The 21,722-nt window shown below is 39.1% G+C and overlaps 1 protein-coding gene across 2 annotated transcripts in view; it reads right to left on the bottom strand.

Moving 5' to 3' along the window:
* Window positions 1-21,722, bottom strand: part of CA6 (carbonic anhydrase 6) — a 47,888-nt gene that overhangs the window by 8,662 nt on the left and 17,504 nt on the right. For both annotated transcript variants that reach the window (XM_072616501.1, XM_072616500.1), the window contains 3 exons: window positions 20,566-20,748; window positions 7,727-7,875; window positions 1,966-2,061 (listed from right to left, as the gene is read on the bottom strand). In XM_072616501.1, coding sequence (XP_072472602.1) covers window positions 1,966-2,061; window positions 7,727-7,875; window positions 20,566-20,748 — 428 coding nt within the window. The remainder of the gene's footprint in view (window positions 1-1,965; window positions 2,062-7,726; window positions 7,876-20,565; window positions 20,749-21,722) is intronic.

The following is a 21,722-nucleotide window of genomic DNA, read 5'->3' as shown; positions in this document are numbered from 1 at the left end:
GTGTAGAACCTATATAAAACTGTATGCCGTATCAGGGAGGGAGTGGGGAGGTAGGGGGGGAGGGGAGGAGGGAGAGGAAAAATCTAAGATATATGGAACTGATTGTAGAATACTGAAAACAAATAAAATAATAATTTAAAAAAAGTGCATCCTGCCCACATACCCTTACCCCACCCCCCAAGAGCTCATAGTTAAAACCTGTAACAGCACACCACTGGCTTAAAGTCTTACAGAGATCTAAGTACCTGGACCTACCCAGGGCCACACATCCAATATAAGTCTGAGACACCTTTTTTTCTTGAGGCAATCAGGGTTAAGTGATTTGCCCATGATCGTACAGCTAGTAAGTGTCTGAAGCTGGATTTGAACTTGGTCCTCCTGACTCCAGGGCCAGTGCTCTATTCACTGGGCCACCTAGTTACCCCCAGAGACAACATGAACTTGTCTTCCAGACTCCTGGCCTGTCCTTCATCTACTACATCATCAGTTGCAGAACAGTTGTTGATTTGCACTAATGGACAGAGTTTCCTTAAAGGGAATTCCTTACACTAATGAAATCAGAGGTATAGACAGTAAATAAATTTTTAAAAAAATTAAGGCCCTAGCAATACGTGATGAACACAAAGAAGCATGAAAAGATTCATATGAACTGAAGAAGAATGAAGCAAGCAGAACCAAGGAAAAAAAGTCAAAAATAAATGTAACAAAATGATAAAGATCAAGCAGGACTTATGTGGAAAGATATGAGAAAACTCCCCCAACCTAGCTCTTGTTGGAGGTGAGAGGTGCATCGGTGTTGTTACACGTTGCACAGGTTTGAGGGTTTTTTCAGTGTATTGATCAGTTGTGCTGATTTTTTTTCCCTCTAAAAAAATTACTGTTTGCTACATTGGATGGCTCTCTGGGTAGGGGAGGGATATATAAGAAACAGAAAATAGAAACAAAAACTTATTTTAAAAAAAAGCTTTCACAAAGTACTTTATAGCTACAAAGTGATTCACAGGCATTTTCTTATCTTATCTTCAGTATAACTTTAGATATAGGTAATTCAAAAAGCACATAGACTTGGCCAAGGTCATACGCCTTCTAAGTAGCCAAAGCAAGATTTGAATTGGACTATACGGCTCTGGCCACCGCCCCAGGTTACCTCTCAGAGTGATGTCTTGATGAGAGGAGGGCTTATTAAATGACCAAAGATTCCCTTTTACACCTCCTGCCCTAAGGAGAACAGCCATAAGTTATTATTAAATGGTAATAAGGGAGCTTGCTTTAAGTAATATTACGTGTGGCACATCCAACTTTTTCCCCTAGAATCAGCTCTATGGTGCCATAGTGCACAGAGTGCTGAACCTGGAGTCAGGAAGACCTGAATTCAAATTCAGCATCAGACACTTCCCAGTTGTGTGACTATGAGGAAAGCCCCTTAGCCTCCATCTGCCTCAATTTTCACCACTGTGAAATGGAGATAATTAACAGCACCTGCCTTTCAAGGTTATTGTGAAAATGAAATAAGATAATATTTGAAAAGTGCTTAACCCGGTGCCTGTCACATAGTAGGGGCTTAATAAATACTTTTTCCAATGCCCCCTTTATATATATTGGGAACATGAGAAAATGGCTAATCTTTCTAACCAAGTTTTTATACTTAACTCTTGCCTTTAGATCATGTTAGAATCACCACCATTGTGCTTAGGTCTTGCTAATTTCCGCCTTTCAAACATAACTCAAAGCTGACCCAAAATTTCAGGCGAGCCTGTGGTTCCCTGAAATAGATTGTAAGGGGTGAGCTAGTGATGGTGAGCAGGGATTGAGCAGAGAAGTGACCCCACTGCAGGGTCTGAGCTTCTGGGGACCGTAAGTTAGTTGTATCCCAAACAGAAAGAAGAGGAAAAGAGAGTTCTTTCCAGGTCATAGGCCAGGCATCTGAGGCCAATCAACCATGGTAAAAATGAAGTGCCAGCTTACCTGAAGGAAGACAGCGAGCACAGCTAAGCCATTGGGCTTTCCTTGGGCTTCATCAGAACTGCTATATTGATCTGAATTGTAGTGTACAATGTGCATCTGTGGACAGAACAAAGGTCAGGATGATATCTGGATGTTCCTCTAAAGGAAAATCTACAGAAGCCTGAAACAAGACTTCTGTCATCTGAGTCCCTGGGCTCCCTGAAAGAATCTGATGCAACAGTCATTGGACAGATACCATGAAATACCAGGACAGATACTCTTCCTAATGTTCCCTGCCCCCTCCCCCCAGGTAAGATGCTAATTCAATTCAACACTTTCAAAAGCATGTTAAGCGGTGTAGGTCCAAAAATAAAAAAATGACACAATCAAAAGCAACTTCCAGGAACCCACCTCTGAGAGCTGTCCCTTCTGCTTTGAACAACCACCTAATTAATTGATCACACACCCCTTAGGGTCAAGCTTTGGACCCCTTGAGTTTCCAATAGCTACACTCCCCACTTTGAAGACCACTGTCCTAGACAACCAAAGAACAGAGGGAAAATTATAATAATGGGTAATGAACAGTTAAAGCAGGGATTCCAAAAATCTGGGGTTGTCAAGGATCTTTTGATAGTTTGGTGATGCCTATGGAAACTTCTCAGACTAATGTTTTCCTTAAATGCATAAAATAAAATATGGAAGATTACAAAGGAAACCAGTGATATTGAAATACAGTTATAAAAAAATGTTAAGTGCATATATCCTAAGCTAAAAACTCCTACTTTAAAATCATTCAATCAATAAACACTTATTAAGTGCCTACTATGTGACAGGGAAAAGTCACATAGAACTGATACTTTCTAGAGAAATTAATGTTTCTGCAGAGCAATTTGAAGGATTTGGATTTGTGGTTCAGTTATGTCTGACTCTTTGTTACCTCATTTGGGATTTTCTTGGCAAAAATACTGCAGTGTTTTGTCATTCCTTCTTTAGTTCATTTTACAGATGAGGAAACTGAGGCAAATAGCGTTAAGTGACTTGCCCAGGATCACACTGCTTATAAGTGTCTAAGGACAGATTCAAACTCAGGAAAATGAGTTTTCTTGACTCCAGGCCTGGAGCTCTATCCATTGTGTCACCTAGCTGCCCATAGGTGCTAGAAGGATCAAATGACATAAGATATATTTAGTACCTTGCAAACTTTAAAATGTTGTGGCAATTCTGGCTATTGTCATTCTTTTCTTCCTATCTTTCCAGTCTTCATACACTCTACTACCTTCTAGGTATTCTAGAATTCTTCACCCTTTCTTCCCATAGTCTTTCTGGTTTTTATTCTATTTTAATTTATTTTCATTTCCAAATGCTCTTACCTCCTTCACCTTCCCTATCCATTGAGAAGGCAATATAAAAACAAAACTCCTTAGAAATATGTATAGTCATGCAAAATAATTCCTGCATTAGCCATGTCTCCTTTCCTCCAAAAAAAAAAGGAAGGAAGAAAAGTAATGCGCATTAATCTGCACTCAGTCTATCAGCTCTCTATCTGGAGGTAGATAACATGTTTTTTCATTAATCCTTTGGAACGGTAGTTGTTCATTGTATTGATCAGAGTTCCTAAGGCTTTCACAGATGATTATCTTTACAGTATTGTTGTTACTGTATTCATTGTTCACCTGGTTCTACTCACTTCACTTTGTATCAGTTCATACCAGTCTTTTCAGGTTTCTCTGAAACCATCCCCTTTTGCCATTTCTTACAGCACAATAGTATTCCATCCCATTCACATATCATAACTTGTTCAGTCATTGCCCAATTAAGGGGAATCCTTTCAATTTCCATTTCTTTGCCAACTGCTATAAATTTCTTTTGCATATAGATCCTCTCCCTCTTCCCTTGATCTCTTTGGGGTAGAGACCTAGTAGTGGTATTATTGACCCATGCTCTTTTCATCTTGTTGAGCTCACAAAAATTTGGCTCTCTCTAGAAGAGATCACACTTGTGCTCACTCATTCCAGTATTGGGGGATCTTTTTCTCCTGTTTGCTAACATGACTGAGCCAGGAGGAGAGAAAGGCACACTCCTTACTGCTCATGTTTATTTCTACACCTCCCCTCTACCACTATCACTCTACTTCCTCTTTGAGTTTCATTCCAAACATTGCTGGCACCCTATCTAGGTTTTCAGGGCCTTCCAGTATAAATTTAGCATGTACTTTGCAGGTTTCCTCTTCTGTTCAATCCTTGCCCTCATACTTGGAGATTTCAACATACCAACTGATGTCCCCTCAAACACTCTGCCTTCCTGCTTCATAGGATCAAGAATTTGGAGATTGAAGGGAGATCACTGGATCCACCTCTCTCATTTTGACTCATAAATGAGTCAGAGAGGTCAAGAGACTTGCTAAGGGAAACACAACATGTGTCTAAGGCAGAATTTGAACTCAGGTCTTCCTTATTCTTCAACTTTCATGGCCTGTTTCCTCCCTTTTCATTAACAATCCACAGGGATGGTCATAACTTTGATCTCATCACCTATGACTGTACAATTTCCATGACACAGAGTTCTCATTTCCCTCTATTTTTTCATCTCCCTCTGACTCATTCCTCCTAAAATTATTTTTCATCTTCACTGTGGCTTCTTGTTCCTCTGTCCCTTCCTGTTCTTCTACTCCATCACCCCCTCTAACCTCACTTTCTTTGGCTCTCATAAACTTAACCTCATGGAGGCCATTTTGACGGGGCTCTGTCCTTTACCCCTGAAACCTTTTCCCTTTTGTCCTGGACAAATCTCAACCCAGGTTTACCTTTCACACCCACCTACTCTGTTGCCACTCTGGTACTGTCAAATGTGACTACAGCAAGTCACAGTAGCAAGTTGACTGGGTTCACTGGAAATGTCTCATCTCCACTGGCCATGATTTATATATAGCAAGCCTTTCATTCTTCTCTGATTCATTATTACATTCTCCATAACCATTATTCTAGAGCTCCATTTTCCCCAGGCCCTCTATGCCATTCTGTACTTGCTCCTCCATTTCCTCTTGGCAAAGGACTTTATTTCCTACCTTAGTGAGAAAATCAAGACTACCTATAGGAAGTTTCCTCTTCTTGTCTACTCCATACCTCAAAACCACTCTCTATCCATATCCATACTCTGCTCCTTTGAAGAAGAGGTAATCTGCTCTTTGCCAAGGCCATCCCTTCTACCTATGGTCTTGATTCCTTGTCCTCCTATCTGCTTTCTTGTCTACTGGTTCTTTCCCTACTGCCCACAAACATGCCCAGATCTCCTCCATCCTTAAAACATTCTTCACATGAGCAGAACCAGGAGAAAATTGTACACAGTAACAGCAACATCGTGCGATGATCAACTATGATCGACTGAACTCTTCTCAGCAATACAGGAATCCAAGACAATTCCAAAAGACTCATGATGGAAAATTCTATCTGTATCCAGAGAAAGAACTATGGAGTCTGAATGCAGATCGAATCATACTATTTTCACTTTTGTTTTGTTTTGGTTTTGTGTGGTTTTCCCTTTTGTTCTGTTTCTTCTTTCACAACATAACTAATGTGAAAATATATTTAGCATGATTGCACATGCATAACCTATGTCAAATTATTTACCCTCTTGGGGAAGTGGGAAAACAGGGAGGGAAGGAGAAAAATATTAGAATTCAAAATCCTATTTAAAATGAATGTTAAAAAACCATCTTTACAAGTAATTAGAAAAAATAAAATACTGTTTACAAAAAAAAAACCAAACCCATTCTTCACTTGACTCTACCATCTCCCCAAGCTATCATCCTATAGCTGTCCTCCCTTTCATAGTCAACCTCCTAGGAAAAGTAATTTACACTTGAGGACCATCCATCTTCATCTCCCATTCACTTCTCTGAAGTCCCCTGCAATCTAGCTTCCAACCTTACTATTTGATGGGAACTCCACTTTCCAAGATTATCAATAACTTCTTAATTGATTGATCCAATGACCTTTTCTCAGTCCTCATTCTCCTTGAGTTCTAAAAGCTTTCCAAATTCTCTCCTCCCTTGGCTTCCATGAAGCTAAGCAGTCATTCAGCATCTCTTTTTGCAGAGTCATCTGACCTCCATCTCCTGCTCCCTAATCAAGGGCATCCCCCAAGGCACCACTCTCTTCTCTTCTCTTTCTACATTAGTGCACTTACTGCAATAATCTTCATAGTGGATTTTGTTCTCACTCATCATAAATGTGGCAAGTCAAGACAACTACTTGGCCCCACAAAGGATGCTTCTGATTGCCTTTGGTCACACAGTGAAGCCCACTGCCAACTCCTCATATTGTCTCTCTAAACAGAACCTGTGAGCTGTTCTGCTGTCCTCTGGTTTACTTGCAGTATCCATTCAGATATGGTTTTGTTTTTCTAGTAATATATAAAGGTCTCAAATTTGAGCACCAGCATTCCCATTCAAGTTTGTGGATGAAAACTGCAATAGTGAGTACCACCAACCTCCTTTCATACTACTCCAACATGGTCACTGTGAAAACTGAAGGAAGACACAGAAGACTGAGTGCCATTTTGGATTGTTACAAATACATGTCCTCTTCCCTCAAATGTGTTTTCTCTCCATCTGACTTGTAGGTGAAACCTCTCTCTTTGTATCATCTCCCCTTATTAAAATGTGAGCTCCCCACCCCCAACTGAGAAGGAAGGATACAAACATTTATTTTGTGAATTTGTAATTTTGTGAATTTGTAAATTTTGTAATTTTGTAAAATTTTGTAAATTATAATTTTGTAAAATTATTTTGTAAATAAATTGTATATATATATATATATAAATGCTATATATTAAGCATTGTGCTAGGTGTTTACCAACATTATCTGATTTAAGGGGGTAGGCCAACCATCACAACTCAAGCAGAAATGCATCCTGGGGGTGAAACAGAAGGTGGCATGTGACAGGCAGGTCAAATGACCCACCACCACTTCAATTACCAAATTGGAACTTCTGAAGGACTTTTGATGAAGGAGTTTGCATCCAGTAATTGGTATCTTTACGGCTTATCAGGGTAAAAGAACACCTGAGGGAATTAAAACTTGGCAATGGTTAGACTTGAAGAAAGCTAGAGACCCCAGAAAGAATACAACTGCAGATACATCATCTGAACTGTACAGAAGCTCCCCATCCCAAAGGTAGCCCAACAAAGACATACCACTGGTGTTTAAAAAATATTTGCTGAATTGAATAGATATGTTGTTGTTCAGTCGTGTCCAACTTATCATGTCCCCATTTGGGGTTTTCTTGACAGAGATACTAAAGTGGTTTGCCATTTCCTTCTCCTGCTCATTTTAGAGATGGGGACACTGAGGCAAGCAAGGTTAAATAATTTGTCCAGGCTCACACAGCTAGTGTCTTAGGTAGGATTTGAACTAGTCTTCCTGACTCCAGATTCTGTAATTACTCTAACTCTAGGATTATGGTAATAAACAGCTACAGTAAGTGTCTAAGGCTGGATCTGAACTCAGGTCCTCCTGACTTTAGATCAAGCACTCTAACCACTTAACCATCTAGCTTGCTTCTGGTAAGACAATACAGTCAAGCTGGGGCTCACAAAGATTCACATGTGGTCAAGCTTTGCTAGAGATCAGCTAGAAGCCAGGACGATTTGAATAGAAGCATATTAGCTAAAACACCTGCTTTGCTTTAACTTGCCTGACTACCAAAGTTTCAGTGTTTACCCCATGATCAGACCTGACTCTGATGAGAAGGAATATTTATAAGGTAAATTCCAGTTGTATACCTCAGAGTCATAATGAGCTCCATTTACGGTGTGCTCCGAACCGTGGGATTTTCCAGTCTTTCCACCCCAGTGAAAGTGCATCTGGACAGCTGTGAAGATGTGGGACAGCCCTCTGACGATTTGCATGGTGGATGGCAAACTGAGCTGAACTGGAAAAGAACAGATAGTTGGGTTGAGACCCAGTCCAACCAGTCCTCGCAGGCTCAGCAGCCTTGACAACAGTCACCCCCCCACACACCTATTTGCCCATATTAAGTCAATAATTTAAAGCAGATGAAAATGCTCTTGCAAATCAGTCAGGAATGTCAAGTTTCCCTATCTGTGGAATACAATCCTAGCCAATTATGAGAATTTCACAGTGAGTCTATTTACTGACCCACTCTACACTGCTACCACCACCTCAACCAATTCTCAGAACTTGTCTGAGGTAGAAAAAAACAAAAACCAGTTACAGCTCCTGTGATCATTTTATTCCTTGTACTTCCTGAGAATGGTAAGTGGTTTGGGTGTGTTTACAGGGCAGAGTTTAGGATGTCATCCTCGTCCAGATGGAGTTAACATGATAGTCTATGTAACCTTGTACAACAGGGGTTGACAGACTATAGTCTGCCCAAGAGCCAAATCTGTTGGGCCTGACTATGTATTGCTCATGAGCAGAGGACTTTTTTTATGTTTTTACATATAATAAAATTTTATTTAAAAATGTAAAAACAAGTGATGAAATACTATTATGTTATAAGAAATGATGAAGGGAATGGTTTCAGAAAAAACTGAAAAGACTTTTATGAACTGATGCAAAGTGAAATGAGCAGAACCAGGAGAACAATTTACATAGTAACAGTGCCATTATAAAGATAATCAGTTGTGAAAGACAGCAACTCTGATCAATCCAATGACCCACCCCAATTTCAAAGGACTCATGATGAAATGCTTATCCTCCAGAGAGAGAAATAATAGACTCAGAATACAGCATATTGATGGATATTTTGTGAGTCCTCTTTTCTTTTTCTTGATTTTCCTTTCAGAACATGGCTAATGCAGAATCTTATTTTCCATTCATTTATATTTATATGGGGTTTTGTATATCTTGCCTTCTCAATGGAGGGGGGGAGGGGGGAGGGGAGAGGGAAACAGGGCGAGCAGAGAAGGAAAGACTCTGGAACTGAAAATTAAATAAAAATTGAATAAAAATAAACATAAGACCTTCTCTGTGTATGCTTATCTCAAAAACTCTTACTCCTTTTAGGCTTTATAGGACAAGAGACAAAACTGAAGATATTTTGTAAGTCCTTATAGTTATAATGGCTTATTTGTTAACCAAGCAAGGGAAGTATTTACTGATGATGAGTTAATTAGCTTTTGATTATAGTCCAAAGAAAATCAATTTGATTAAGACTATTAGCTTTTTAGCTCAATTAAAATCATATATTTGTGGACTGACATTAGCATTTGGCAGTACCTATCTCTATGAAGAAATTTTCAAAGAAGACTTATGTAAAATCTCATTCCAGATCAGCTTTACAGATGAACATTTCTAATCAATTTTGATGGGATGGAGAACACTAATTTTGAACTCGATTAAGTGAAATGTTATCCCCCCCTCAAAAAAATTCCATTTTTCTCATTAGTTGAACCCTATGCCCCCCCCAAGGAACATTATTGGACTATATTGTACCGTTATTGAACTCTATTATTATTATAATATTGTTATATTTTTAATATCAATAAAAATTTGGGGAAATTTGTTTTCTCTCTTATAATATAAGGACTTACAAAATATCTTCAATTTTGTCTCTTGTCCTGTAAAGCCTAAAATATTTACTATGTGGCCCTTTCCAGAAGGTTGTCCAACCCCAGTCTAGTCTTAAGAAAGTGGAGAGAAATTTTAATAATGCAGATTAAACTTAAAAGTGTGTTTTTCACACTCTTTTTTTCTGGAGAGCCAATTGTCAAACATTTACCAGCATACCTCTGTTTATAATATTGATTCACTAGGGCTGTGAGGTATAAAAACTGGTCTAGACCCATCACTATAAGATTAAAGATTGCCCGAGAGGTGGAAGGGACCTCAGAGGCCACCAAAACCAACCCTCTCATCTAACAGATGATAAACCAAGTGATTTCTTATTCTCTTTAACAACTTTCCAGTATGGAAACTCTCTCCACATGTAAAGATCTCATCTATAGTTCATAATTTTTCCAGAGTTCTCTGGGGCTTTGAGAGATTAAGTGACTTGCCCATGGTCACAGGATTAGCTTGTGTCAGAAGTATAACCTGAACCTTCTTCAGACATCAAGACTGGCCCTCTATCCACTAAGACCTGCTGCCTCTCAGGTTGCAGAAAAGTGGGCTATTATTTTCTCTGAGTCAAAATGTTCTCTTCTGTTAAAACAGGGGCAAAACTAGATAATCTTTAAACTCCTCCTCTCCTACTTCCCAAATCCCAGGATTCAAAAATCACTATATTTTTCTCTCCCTCTGATAAACATGTTGAAGAAATATTTTATAAGGTGTGACACTTTTTTGTCAGATCAAGAGACCCTTTAATTTATTTATTTTGGAGCAATGAATTCCTCCCCAGGCCTTGCTTTATAAAGCTCAGACTTTTCCAACTTACTTCACTTGTCATCAGCTACTCTGCTTGGTTTTCTACTCCATGACCATTATGCCTCCCCCAGAATAAGCTTATCACCTGAAATCTCATCATCTTGGAGACTGATTCAGCTTTGATTTTTCTATTATTTCAAGTAGTTTTTTATTTGATTCTATAGGATTCTTTAAGTATGACATTGTATCATCTGCAAAATGTGGTAACTTCATTTCCTCATTGCCTGTTCCAAATGCTTCAATTTCTTATTGTTCTTTTATTGCTATAACTAACATTTCTAGTACAATATTGAATGATAGAGGTAATAAGGAGCATCCTTGCTTCACCCCTGATTGTACTGGGAAGGCGTCTAGCAGCTTTGATACTTTATAGGTGATAGATAGTTACATAGATAGATAGATAGATAGATAGATAGATAGATAGATAGATAGATAGATAGATAGACAGATGGATGGATGGATGGACAGATTCAGATATGTGTGTATACACACATGTACATATATTCATGATGAAACATGCTAGTCACCTACATGCATGTGTGTACATGTATATCTACATATATATTCAGAGGTAGGTAACATGTTTCATTATGAGTCAGCTGGAATTATGATGAGTCATTAAACTAATCAGAACCCCTCAGTCTTTCAAAGTTAATTTCATTACAATATGGTTGTCGTTGAATAAATTCTTCTCCTTGTTCTGCTCCCTTCATTTTGCATTAGTTCATGAAAAGTCTTCTCGGATATCTCGGAAACTCTCCCCTTCAGCATTTCTTACACACAGCACAAGAGTATTCCATTACATTTATATTCTATTTATATTGGGCTCAATCAAAGCCCAATTTAAGAGCATCTCCCCCAAGATTCCAATTCTTTGCTCCCTCAAAGAGAGCATTTCTTGAGCTCATGGACAATCTTTGTCCTAACTCAGCCTCCAAGGGATACATTAGGTCAAAGTCCACAACTAGTTAGACCTTGCAAACACAAGTATCAACTTTGCTTTCTATAAAAATAATAATTAATAAAATAATAATAATAGCACTTTGTTTGCAAAGTACTTTCCAAATATTATCTCATTTGATCCTCATAACAACCCTGGCTAGTAAGTGTCATAATTATCCCCATTTTACGGATGAGGAAACTAAGAGAAAGATTAAGTGATTTGCCCAAGGTTACACAGCTAGTAAGTGTCTGAGGCCAGATTTGAATCCAGGTTTTCCTTCTTTGATCCTCTTCTTTCTCTAACATAACTAAAAATCCATATTCGGTTGTTATTGTCCTTGGCCTTCCTGGGCACATCCAGATTATTCTGCGTGCTGTCCTTTCTTATGGGTTTGGTTTGGGTTTGGGTTTTTGTAGGATTGTGTCAATAGAACCAGTAGGATTTGATTGTTTAAAAGTGATTCGAGAGCAGATAGCTTATATACATAGCAAAAATAAAACAAAAAAATAAAATAAAAGGTGAATGTCACCTTTAAAATTATTTTAAAATAGACTGAGAACAAGGTGCAGAATGGACTAGAAGCCATGGTCCATTAGTCAGAGTTGTTAAAATTTGACCTCAAAGATGGCTTTAAGAAATCCTGCCTGGCCCTTAGGCCAAATATCAGAGGAATAGCTGGTTGTTGTCGTTCGTCTTTGCAGAGGACCAAAATGACATCACCATGATAAACACCAGGGATGCAAAAAGAGGCAAAAAACAGACCCTGCCCTTATGGAGGTTACAATTTCATCTATAAAGTGATATATAAATTTCAATTATTATTGTTAATAATAATATTACCATTATTGTAATCAATGAAGTCAGAAGAAAAGAAAGTTAAAAATAAATGGAAGGAGGGCTCACTGGGTTTTCTTGGAGCAAATAAATGAGTAACTTGGGTTTGTATATCATGTGCCCAATGGCAAGATTTCATGGAAGCCGTTGGTCATCTTAGTACTGCACTGCACATTGAATTTGCAGAAGAACGAGTAGGAATATGATTAAACGCTTTTACATGCAACTAGGAAATAAGACATACAGGTAATGGAGTATAGAAATCTATCTTGCACAACAAGAAAATATAGGGGAAGGGGATTAGAGAAGGGCAGGGTATGATAGAAGGGAGAGCAGATTGTAAGAAGGGGTAATCAGAATGCACACTGTCTTGGGGTGGACAGAGAACAGAGATGAGAAAAAATTTGGAACTCAAAATCTTATGGAAATGAATGTTGAAAATTTAAAACAAATTAATTTAAAAAAGAATATGATTCAAGCTCACCTATCTAAATGAGCTGTTGATGACAAAAAATGGGAAAGGATTAAAAAGCAGATATGGCACAAATCATTTCCCAAAGAATTTTAACTGATGTAAATCAATTGCCACAAAGAAAAGATCAAGCAGTATAGGAAGCATCTTACTCCACAAACACTTGATCTCCTTGCCAAGTGGAAAGATAAGGCAATAAAGAGCATCACCAATAAAGGAGATAAACTCATTTATAAAATCTTATAGAAGACAGTGGGAGATCATGAGCATTACTGCCTTGTAAAATAGCAAGAAGCAGCAGAGGGAGAAACAAGTTTACAGGAACGTTTACTGAGTGGCCCAACTTAAGCCAGAGCATCCTGAAGGGAATAAAGGATGAAATGGAAGGAGGGGGAAAGACACCATAAAAATGGGAAAGATTTGCAAAGGTTTCTATAACTTTTTTCTCCATCACAGTAGAGGTATCATATAAGGATTAACATCATAGTCACCAATGGGGAGGTAGAAATGGCAATAAAGAAAACAGATGAGGACAGCTGAACTCTGTCTACTAGACATGGAGGAAATCTGTGCTAGAGGTGGCACAATGTTAAGGGCATTAAAGGATTAATTCTCAAGATATCTGAGAAGAGAGGATACCAAAGACTTAAAAACAATCTCAGACCTTATTGTTACAAAACAAAAAGGTGACCAAATGTATAAATGCCTACTCTCTCATCTATACAAAATACTTATGAAAATGATCTAGATAAGAGGTGCAGCCAAGATGACAGAATAGGGACAGCAACGCAGCCAAACTCTCTCAATATTCCCCTCCAAACAACTTTAAAATAATGCCTCAGATTGAATTCTGGAGTGACAGAGTTAACAAATGGTCAGAAATAGACATTTTTAGAGACTAAGACAACTTAGGTTGACAGGAATGGTCTGAGACACTGGGATGGGGACTGACCGGAAGCAGAAGCAATGGCTACACCATCAGTGGACCTTGGAGATGGCAATGACAGCAGCAACAGCAGCTTTGGGAGCTCTCAGAAACGATAAGAAGGTAAAAGCAACTGGCCAGAGAAAGATTACAGGGGACCTTTGCTAGCTCTGCATGCAGGATCTGGTGCTATTGGGCAACTATATTGTCCATACACAGTTCTGGGTTACAGTTCTCGGATGGAGAGGAATGCCTATGATTGGTCACAAGGGAGTGGAGACCTGGTCATAGTTTGAGAGCCAAGAGGAGTGTTAGCACTTGCAGCTGCAGGAGAACAGACTCCCTTCCTAGGTAAAGACCAGAGTGTAGACCAGGAGAGCAGAAGAGATCCCCTGGGATCATACCACTTGTCTCTCTGTTTCTATCTTTCTCTGTCTCTGTCTCACTCTGTGTGTGTATCTCTCTCTCACTCTGTGTGTGTGTGTGTCTCTGTCTCTGTCTTTGTGTCTCTGTCTCTGTCTCTCTCTCTGTCTGTCTCTGTCTCTGTCTCTCTCTGTCTCTGTCTCTGTCTCTGTCTCTGTCTCTCTCTCTCTCTCTCTCTCTCTCTCTCTCTCTCTCTCTCTCTCTCTCTCTCTCTCTCCCTTCTCCCCCTAGCTTGCTAAGGATGGAAGCAGAGCTGTTACACATTCACTTCTAGGAAGAAATGTCCTTTCAGAGTTGCCAGAATCTTCAAAGTCACAGAAAACATTATGAACCATACAGAGAGATTGTTTCAGTCAATTTAAATAGTTTTAAAAGAAGAAAAAAAGACAAGAAAAATACTATAATAGAGAAAAAAGGAGGATCTTACTATTTGCACAACTGGAGTACATAAGAAGAGAATGGGCATCTCTTGATCCTCACTGTTATCTGAATCACACCAAAGGAGTTACCCACACATTCATACATATAAAATTTCATGTCGATATACATTAAATTCACCAAGGAAATAAACAGGAATGGGAAAAGGGAAGAAGAGTATTTAAGAAAGAAGCCAGATCTAAGTGGAGATAATAAAAAACAGTGCAAACTCTCTACTCTCACTTTATTCCATAAAACCCCAGTGGCTCCCTCTCACCCCCAGGATCAAATTCCAAATACTCTATTTAGCATTCAAAGCCCTTCATAACCTCGCACCTTTCTACCTTTCCAGTCTTCTTACACCTCTCTCCCCAATATGTACTCTCCAACCTCTTGACACTGACCTCCTGGCTGTCTTAACAAGATACTCTGTCTCTTGGCTCTGAGCATTTTCTCTAACTGTCCCCTATGCCTAAGATGATCTCATTCCTTCTCTCTGCCCTACTGACCTCTCTGGCTTCTTTTAAGTCCTAACTAAAATCTCACCTTCCACAAGAAGCCTTTCCTAACCCTTCATAATTCTAGAGTCTTCCCATGCTAATTATTTTTTATGTATGCTTTATATCACTCATTCTGTACATACTTGTCCGCATGTTGTCTCCCCCGTTAGATTATAAGTTCCTTGAGAGCAGGGGACTGTCTTTTGCCTCTTTATGCATCCCCAGCCCTTAACACAGTGCCTGGCACATAGTAAGTGGTCATTAAATGTTTATTGATTTGTTGATTACTAATTACTTTAGAAAGCAGATCAAAAAAGATGGGTCTAAAAGAGAGAAAGAAGATCTAAGAATTAGATATCAGGCACCAGGCTTCATGAAGAGAGGACAGGCTCCAGAATAGGACAAGACTGCTTCAGATACAAAAGATCAGATTTTATCTTTTCTCCACTTCCTTCTTGATAAAGTGGGAGGAAAGAAAATATTGAAAAAGAAAAAAGTATGAGGAAAAATGGAATAACACAAAACAGTCATAACTGTGAATGTGGGTGGGGAAAACATAGCCATAAAATGGAGAACAGAGATCAGCAATATTGTTGAGAAGAAACACACTTGAAACGTAAGAATTTATAGAGTTAAAGTAAGGATTTGAGCATAATTATTATGATTTAGTCAAGTCCTAGTGATCATGATCTTAGACAATGCAAAAGTAAAAATAGACATGGGCAAAAGAAAGCCAGGTTATATGTAAAGGCATCATAAGTCATGAAATAAGGTCAATACTACATGTATACACATATAATATATATATTTATGTATATGTGTGTATTATGAACTATATGCCATAGTATCTAACTACTTAAAGAAAAAATTAACCGAATTACAGGGAGAAATTGACAGCAAAACTATAATAGCTTAGAAAAATCAACCTGCTCCTTTCAGAAATAGACAAATCTAATGACAGATAGACAGGTAGACAGGTAGACAGACAGACAGGGAAAGAGAGAGAGAGAGAATAATCAAAGAATCTGAATAAAATTTTGGAAAAGTTATATATGACAATTATAGGATGAGAAGAGGAAGAAATATACAAATTTCTCACCCATGAATGGCATCATGACAAAAATTATTCATGAGATAAATATGTGATAAGTGACATGTGAGCATAAAAATCTCAAATGCAGAAAAGCAGAAATAATAAGCACATAATTTACTGATGGTGAAAGAAAGAAATATTAATCCTGTAATTTTATTGACATGGGCAAATCCCAGATGAGGAAATTCTCTCGACCATTGCAAGTCAACACCTTCCTGCAACTTAGTCTTAGAGAGCAAAGTTAGACTAATTTGCCCAGGGTCACACAGCCAATTTGTGCTAGAGAAAGGACTTGAACCTAGGTCTTCCTGGCATCAAAATCAGTCTTCTATTCACTGTACCACACTGTCTCTCACATGTACTGACCACAACGAATTAAAAATTACAATCAATAAAGGAAAATCCAAGAAAAATTCAAACTTAAATGGATATTATATAATAATTCAAAATAAAGTGGTAGATAAAGAATAAATTATAGAAATTAAAAACAGATCTAAATAATTGGAGAGAAATTAGTTGCTCATGACTGGGCCATGCTAACATAATAAAAACGCTATTATTACCTAAATTGGTTTACTGATATAGTACAATACCAATCAAACTAACAAAACCCCTTTAAAGAACTAGAAAAATAAGAACAAAATTCATCTTAAAGCAGTGGGTCTCAAACTTTCTGGTCTTCAGAACTGCTTTACAATCTTAAAAAGTATTAAGGGACCCCCCAAGAATATTTACCATATTAGAAATTAAAATATCTTTGTATTATTATGGAGATAGTTTGACCTTATTAGCCCCCTTAAAGGATCTCAGGAATTTCCAGAGGGTACATGGGTCATACTTTGAGAGCCATTGGTCTACAGGAAGAAAAAAATCAGAGTGCAAAGGGTCAATTTGCCCTATCTCTCCACTCAGGCTGCAACGTTGCCATGTACAACATGGAAGCTAAGCTCCATGTCCTGACTAGGCAAGCCTGATCCTTGGTTTGTGGGTGCCTTTTCTGCATTTGTTCTTTCTTAAAGTTGGGTGAATGAGAGTTGGTCCTAAGATACATATGTCCAGACTTGGAGGCCAACCTTGTGAACTGAGAATTTCTGTGTCCTATTGCCTGGCATTGATTGGCCACAAGGGGAGAAGGCCCTGGCAATCACTGCAATGTCCAAAAATGACTATCAGAAACTTGATGAACCCAGTCCCTGACCCAGTTAGCAAACAAAATAAGACATCTGTTACGGAGGGATCAGTGCAGAGCTGAGGTGAAATGTGGAATGCCTATATAGTAAATCCATAATTTGCTTTATGTTCTGGGACAGTATAACATAAGTTGTTACTACTGCTTATTAAAATCTTTCAGTCAATGCAAGCTATAAGGGTTTTTGTGTTCAGCATTTCTTTTGTGAGTAGGAAATAAATATCCACCTGTTTCATATTATTCATGGAGTACTTTTCCATTCCTACTCCCCTTTGGGGAGACCCTAGATAGCAACCAATCCTAATCTTTAAACAATTTTCCCTAGGGTATCAGGGATAGGGGAAGAGTTATGAACCAAAAGTGTATGAGAAAAGAGAGACTAACCCTCTCATTAGAGGCCAGACTTCCCCAGGACTGAACCTGATTTGAAATGTACGTTTGATTTCAGAGATGGAGCTCTCAGTGAAGAGGAAATAGAAACATGAGCCTAGCTCACTCCTTGCACTGGGTCCATCCACAGTGATTATTGTCTTAGCCACATGCTATTTGCCCATCTCACCACTGAGAAGATAAGGGGAAGAAGAGAAATTCTAATTCTAATTTCTAGAGGATTTCTAGGGAAAGAGACATCATGAAGTTTGTACATTGTTGGTAGGTTTGATTTTCTCATATTACTCATACCCCCTGTAACTGAGAGGTAGCTGAGAATTGCTTGTACTTCTATAGCTAGGATTTCCATTTTATTAGCACCTTTGATCAAGTCTATAAGATAAGTCAATGCATTGGAAAGCTAAAAGTCACGGGACACTATACTTTTCATCAGTGTACCCATCAAAGGTGTAATTTAAGGTTTGAGAAGGATTTCCCATCCATCATATTATTTGATCCTTGTTCAATAAGGATGCTATTATCATTTTACAGATGAAGAAACTGAGACTTGCCCAGGGTCATATAACTAGTAAGTGCCAGAGATGACATTCAAACCCATGTTTCTCTTTACTAAGGCAAAGGCTTTTTCTACTAGACCATTCTGTCTCCCTCTTCTGCTGTGGCTTATAGAATAACACTCTTAAGTGGATCCAAGGAGTATCTGAGATATTTTTTTCTCTATTTTATCTTCACCCAGGCAAGAAATGAGAATTTTATTCTTTTTGACCCTAGAAAAATATCAGATTTCTTTTTAAAGTATTTTGAGCTCCATAGTCACAGTAGCTGTACAAATATAAGATGTCATTAATGTCAACATATATTCTGGCAACGGCATTTCCCACTGACAACCAGAAATCAGTGAGATCAGAAGATGAATTGGAATGAAATGTCAAGGATGAAGTTGGAATGAAATGTCAAATATAGAGTTAAAATGTGAGCTGAGGAGGGGAACGGCGTAACAAGGAGGCAGCGAGAGTGAGAAGGCTTAAGGACTGGGCTTGGAGTCAGGAAGGCTTGGTTATGGACCTGGCTTCTGATACTCACTGCTTGTGAGACCCTAGACAAGTCAGTTTCCTAATCTGTAAAAGGAGGATTGTATCAGCCATTTCACCAGGGTTATTGTGAGGATTGAATGAAATAATGTAGACATAGCAGAGAGAATTTATTCCCTCCCCCCCAACCTTGTTGACATAATTGTAGAAAGTAAGAAAGAAGAAGGTATTCATGTATTAAATGAAGTGCAAATATAAATCTAAGTGCCTCCACAAAATATGAATATGTTCTTCCCAGTGAAATCAGAGGGGCAACTGCCTAAAACATTAGCAATGCCCTAAAAAGAAAGCTTGACAGCTCTGAGACAGTCAAGACAAAAGCTTAGAAATAAGTATTTATTGTCTACCACGTGCAAGGTCTTGTGCTAAGCACTTTACAAATATCTTATTTGATCCTCACAACAAACCTGGGAGGTAGGTGCTATTATTGTCCTCATTTTACAGTTGAGGAAAAGTGACTTGCTCAGGGTCACACAGCTAATAGATGCCTGGGACTAAATTTTAACTCACTTCTTCCTGACTCAAGACCAAGTTTTCTATCCTGGCTGCCTTTAAGAAAGGAAGCAGCTCAGTAGAATGTGACCCCTGAGCAGCTACCTACCAAGGAATACTACTGGAGCAGTAGCTATTTCTCTCCTGCCCTACCACATCAGTCATAGGATTGAGTATCAGAGCTACCCTCCCAGTAAGAGAGCACATCAAGCTGTTAGAGAGAAAAAGACAGTCATCCCCCAGAAGTGAGACCTCTGGCAGCAGAGAAGAGACTTAACTATGTTTTCAAGAGAAAGTTATCTCCAACAGTTGGGACTTGAGTTGTAGAGAGGAGGAAGCCCAAAGGAATCACCTGCCCAGTAGAAGAGCTATGCCCAAGAGGGGAGCAACATGAAGACCCAACAAGAAAAGAAAAGGTATCAGGACCCTGAAATGCCAGTGGCATGAGCTGCCCAGGTCATATGGGTCTTTACTCATATTATTTTATTCCAAAGAAAAGTGAGTGATCACCTCTTAGCTGTTCTTTTAGGAGTAACAGGTGTAATAGGGAGCCATCATGGTGATTGCCTTTTCCTGAATAGAGGAGTGGGTTTTTCTCCCATTTCCCTTTACATTTTGTTTTATGTTCTCTACTAAATTTCTGGGATCACGTATCATACCCCTAAATCTATGGCTGTTGAGGGTAAAGTACGCCAAAATGTGGGGGGGAAAGGCAGAGCAGAGATAAAAATATAAGCGTAAATTCCATATTCTAAAATTGTATTAATATCTCATCTCCTAGTCTAGACACTACAGAGAGAGATTAAAAACAGTTTCTGAACCAATCACAAAAGGGGACCCTGCATCACTCAGGTGTTTCCAGGCTTGAGTGCCTTCTAGTGGCCAGTGTTGTCATTGCTCCAGTAGTAGGAAGGAACAGCTGCTCAATCTCCTCCAAGAGGTTAATTCAGATATTGCATTGAGTTCATTCAAATCCCTTAGCTCAATTTTGTTTAAGTAAATAGTATTTTATTTTTTCCAATTACATGTAAAGATAGTTTTCAACATTCATTTTTATAAGATTTTGAATGTCAGATTTTTCTCCTTCCCCCCATTCCTCCCCAACACAGCAAGCAATCTAATATAGGCTATACATGTCCTTAACTAGATTTTAACTTTTGTGCTAGAACACAGAAGCCAGAATTACAAATACCACACGGATATTTCCTAGTAGGTGTAGTATTATTGTGGAGTATTGATACATGCAGTTTTCAGAGTCTTGATTCTATCAACTACTCTGTTTAGGGGTAGGGAACCTGCAGCCTTGAGGCCACATGAAGTCAAACGGCCTCACTTGAGGACCTAGAGGGCCACATGAGGCCTCGAGGCCCCAGGTTCCCCACCCCTGGTCTAGATCTGCCTAGTGTTTTGGTATAATCTTCTGTCCTCTTGGGTACCATTGCCCCACTCCGTTTTCTCTTACCTGAGTGGCCATTGTTGACCAGCAGGAACTCTCCCTCCTGATGACCATAGCCGCTCAATTTGAGAGGCCTCAGAGCTTTGTTCTCCAACACTTCATTTGTCTGGATGTTGATGGGGGACTGCTGCTCTCCCGCGCAAGTTGGATACTGGTTGGACCAGGCACCTTCCTCTCCTTCTGGACCTTCTGTTAGGTGGGAAAAAGGAAAGCAATGGAGCAGAAGCTGTAATAGTGGTTGGCCCAGATCAGAAAGGTAGCAAGAGAAAGCTTTATGCTGGCCATTTTATTGTTGGTGGTGGTTGTTTAGTTGTTTTTCAGTCGGATCTTATTCTTCATGACCCCACTTAGGATTTTCTTAGCAGAGATACTGGAGAAATTTGCCATTTTCTTCTCGTTTATTTTACAGATGAGAAAACTGAGGCAAACAGGGTGAAGTGACTTGCCCAGGGTCACACAGCTAGGAAGTCTCTGAGGCTGGACTTGAACTCAGAAAAATGAGTCTTTCTGACTCCAGGCCCCAGCACCCTGTGCACTATTGGCTGCCCCATGCTGCACCTACCCTTATCAAAACTACTGGCATACATACACAATCTAGATGGCCCAGTGAACAGAGAGTTCTGGGCTGGGAGTCAGGAAGATATGAGTTCAAATTCAGATGCAGACATTTACTAACTATGTGACCCTGTGCAAGTCATTTCACTTTTGGCTGCCTCAGTTTCCTCAATTGTAAAATGGAGATTAGTAACTGTACCTGTTTCACAAGATAGTTATCAGGATCAAATGAGATAATATCTGTAAAGGACTTAGTGCCTGGCACGATAGGTGCTTCATAAATGTTTGTTCCTTCCTTCTTATTATGTGTGATTTAAGCACAGGCCTTCCTGACTCCAGCTCCAACATTCTCTCCATTATATTTTCTTGCCAGCCTGAAGAATGGCCCACAATCAAAACCGGGCATTCCCTGAAGGACTTCATTCTGGCCCTGATGACCTCCTTATAAGAGGATATCAGTGTCCCAGAGGTGTACCAAACTCCATGTACTCCCTGAGTTCAAATCTAGCCTGAGATACTTACCAGATGTGTGACCCTGGGCAAGTCACTTGCCTCAGTTTCCTCATCTGCAAAATGAGCTGGAGAAGGAAATGGCAAACCATTCCAGA

This window comes from Notamacropus eugenii, chromosome 5 (genome assembly GCF_028372415.1).
Source record: "Notamacropus eugenii isolate mMacEug1 chromosome 5, mMacEug1.pri_v2, whole genome shotgun sequence".
In the NCBI taxonomy this organism is placed as follows: domain Eukaryota; kingdom Metazoa; phylum Chordata; class Mammalia; order Diprotodontia; family Macropodidae; genus Notamacropus; species Notamacropus eugenii.
This window is presented reverse-complemented; position numbering and strand designations above follow the sequence as displayed.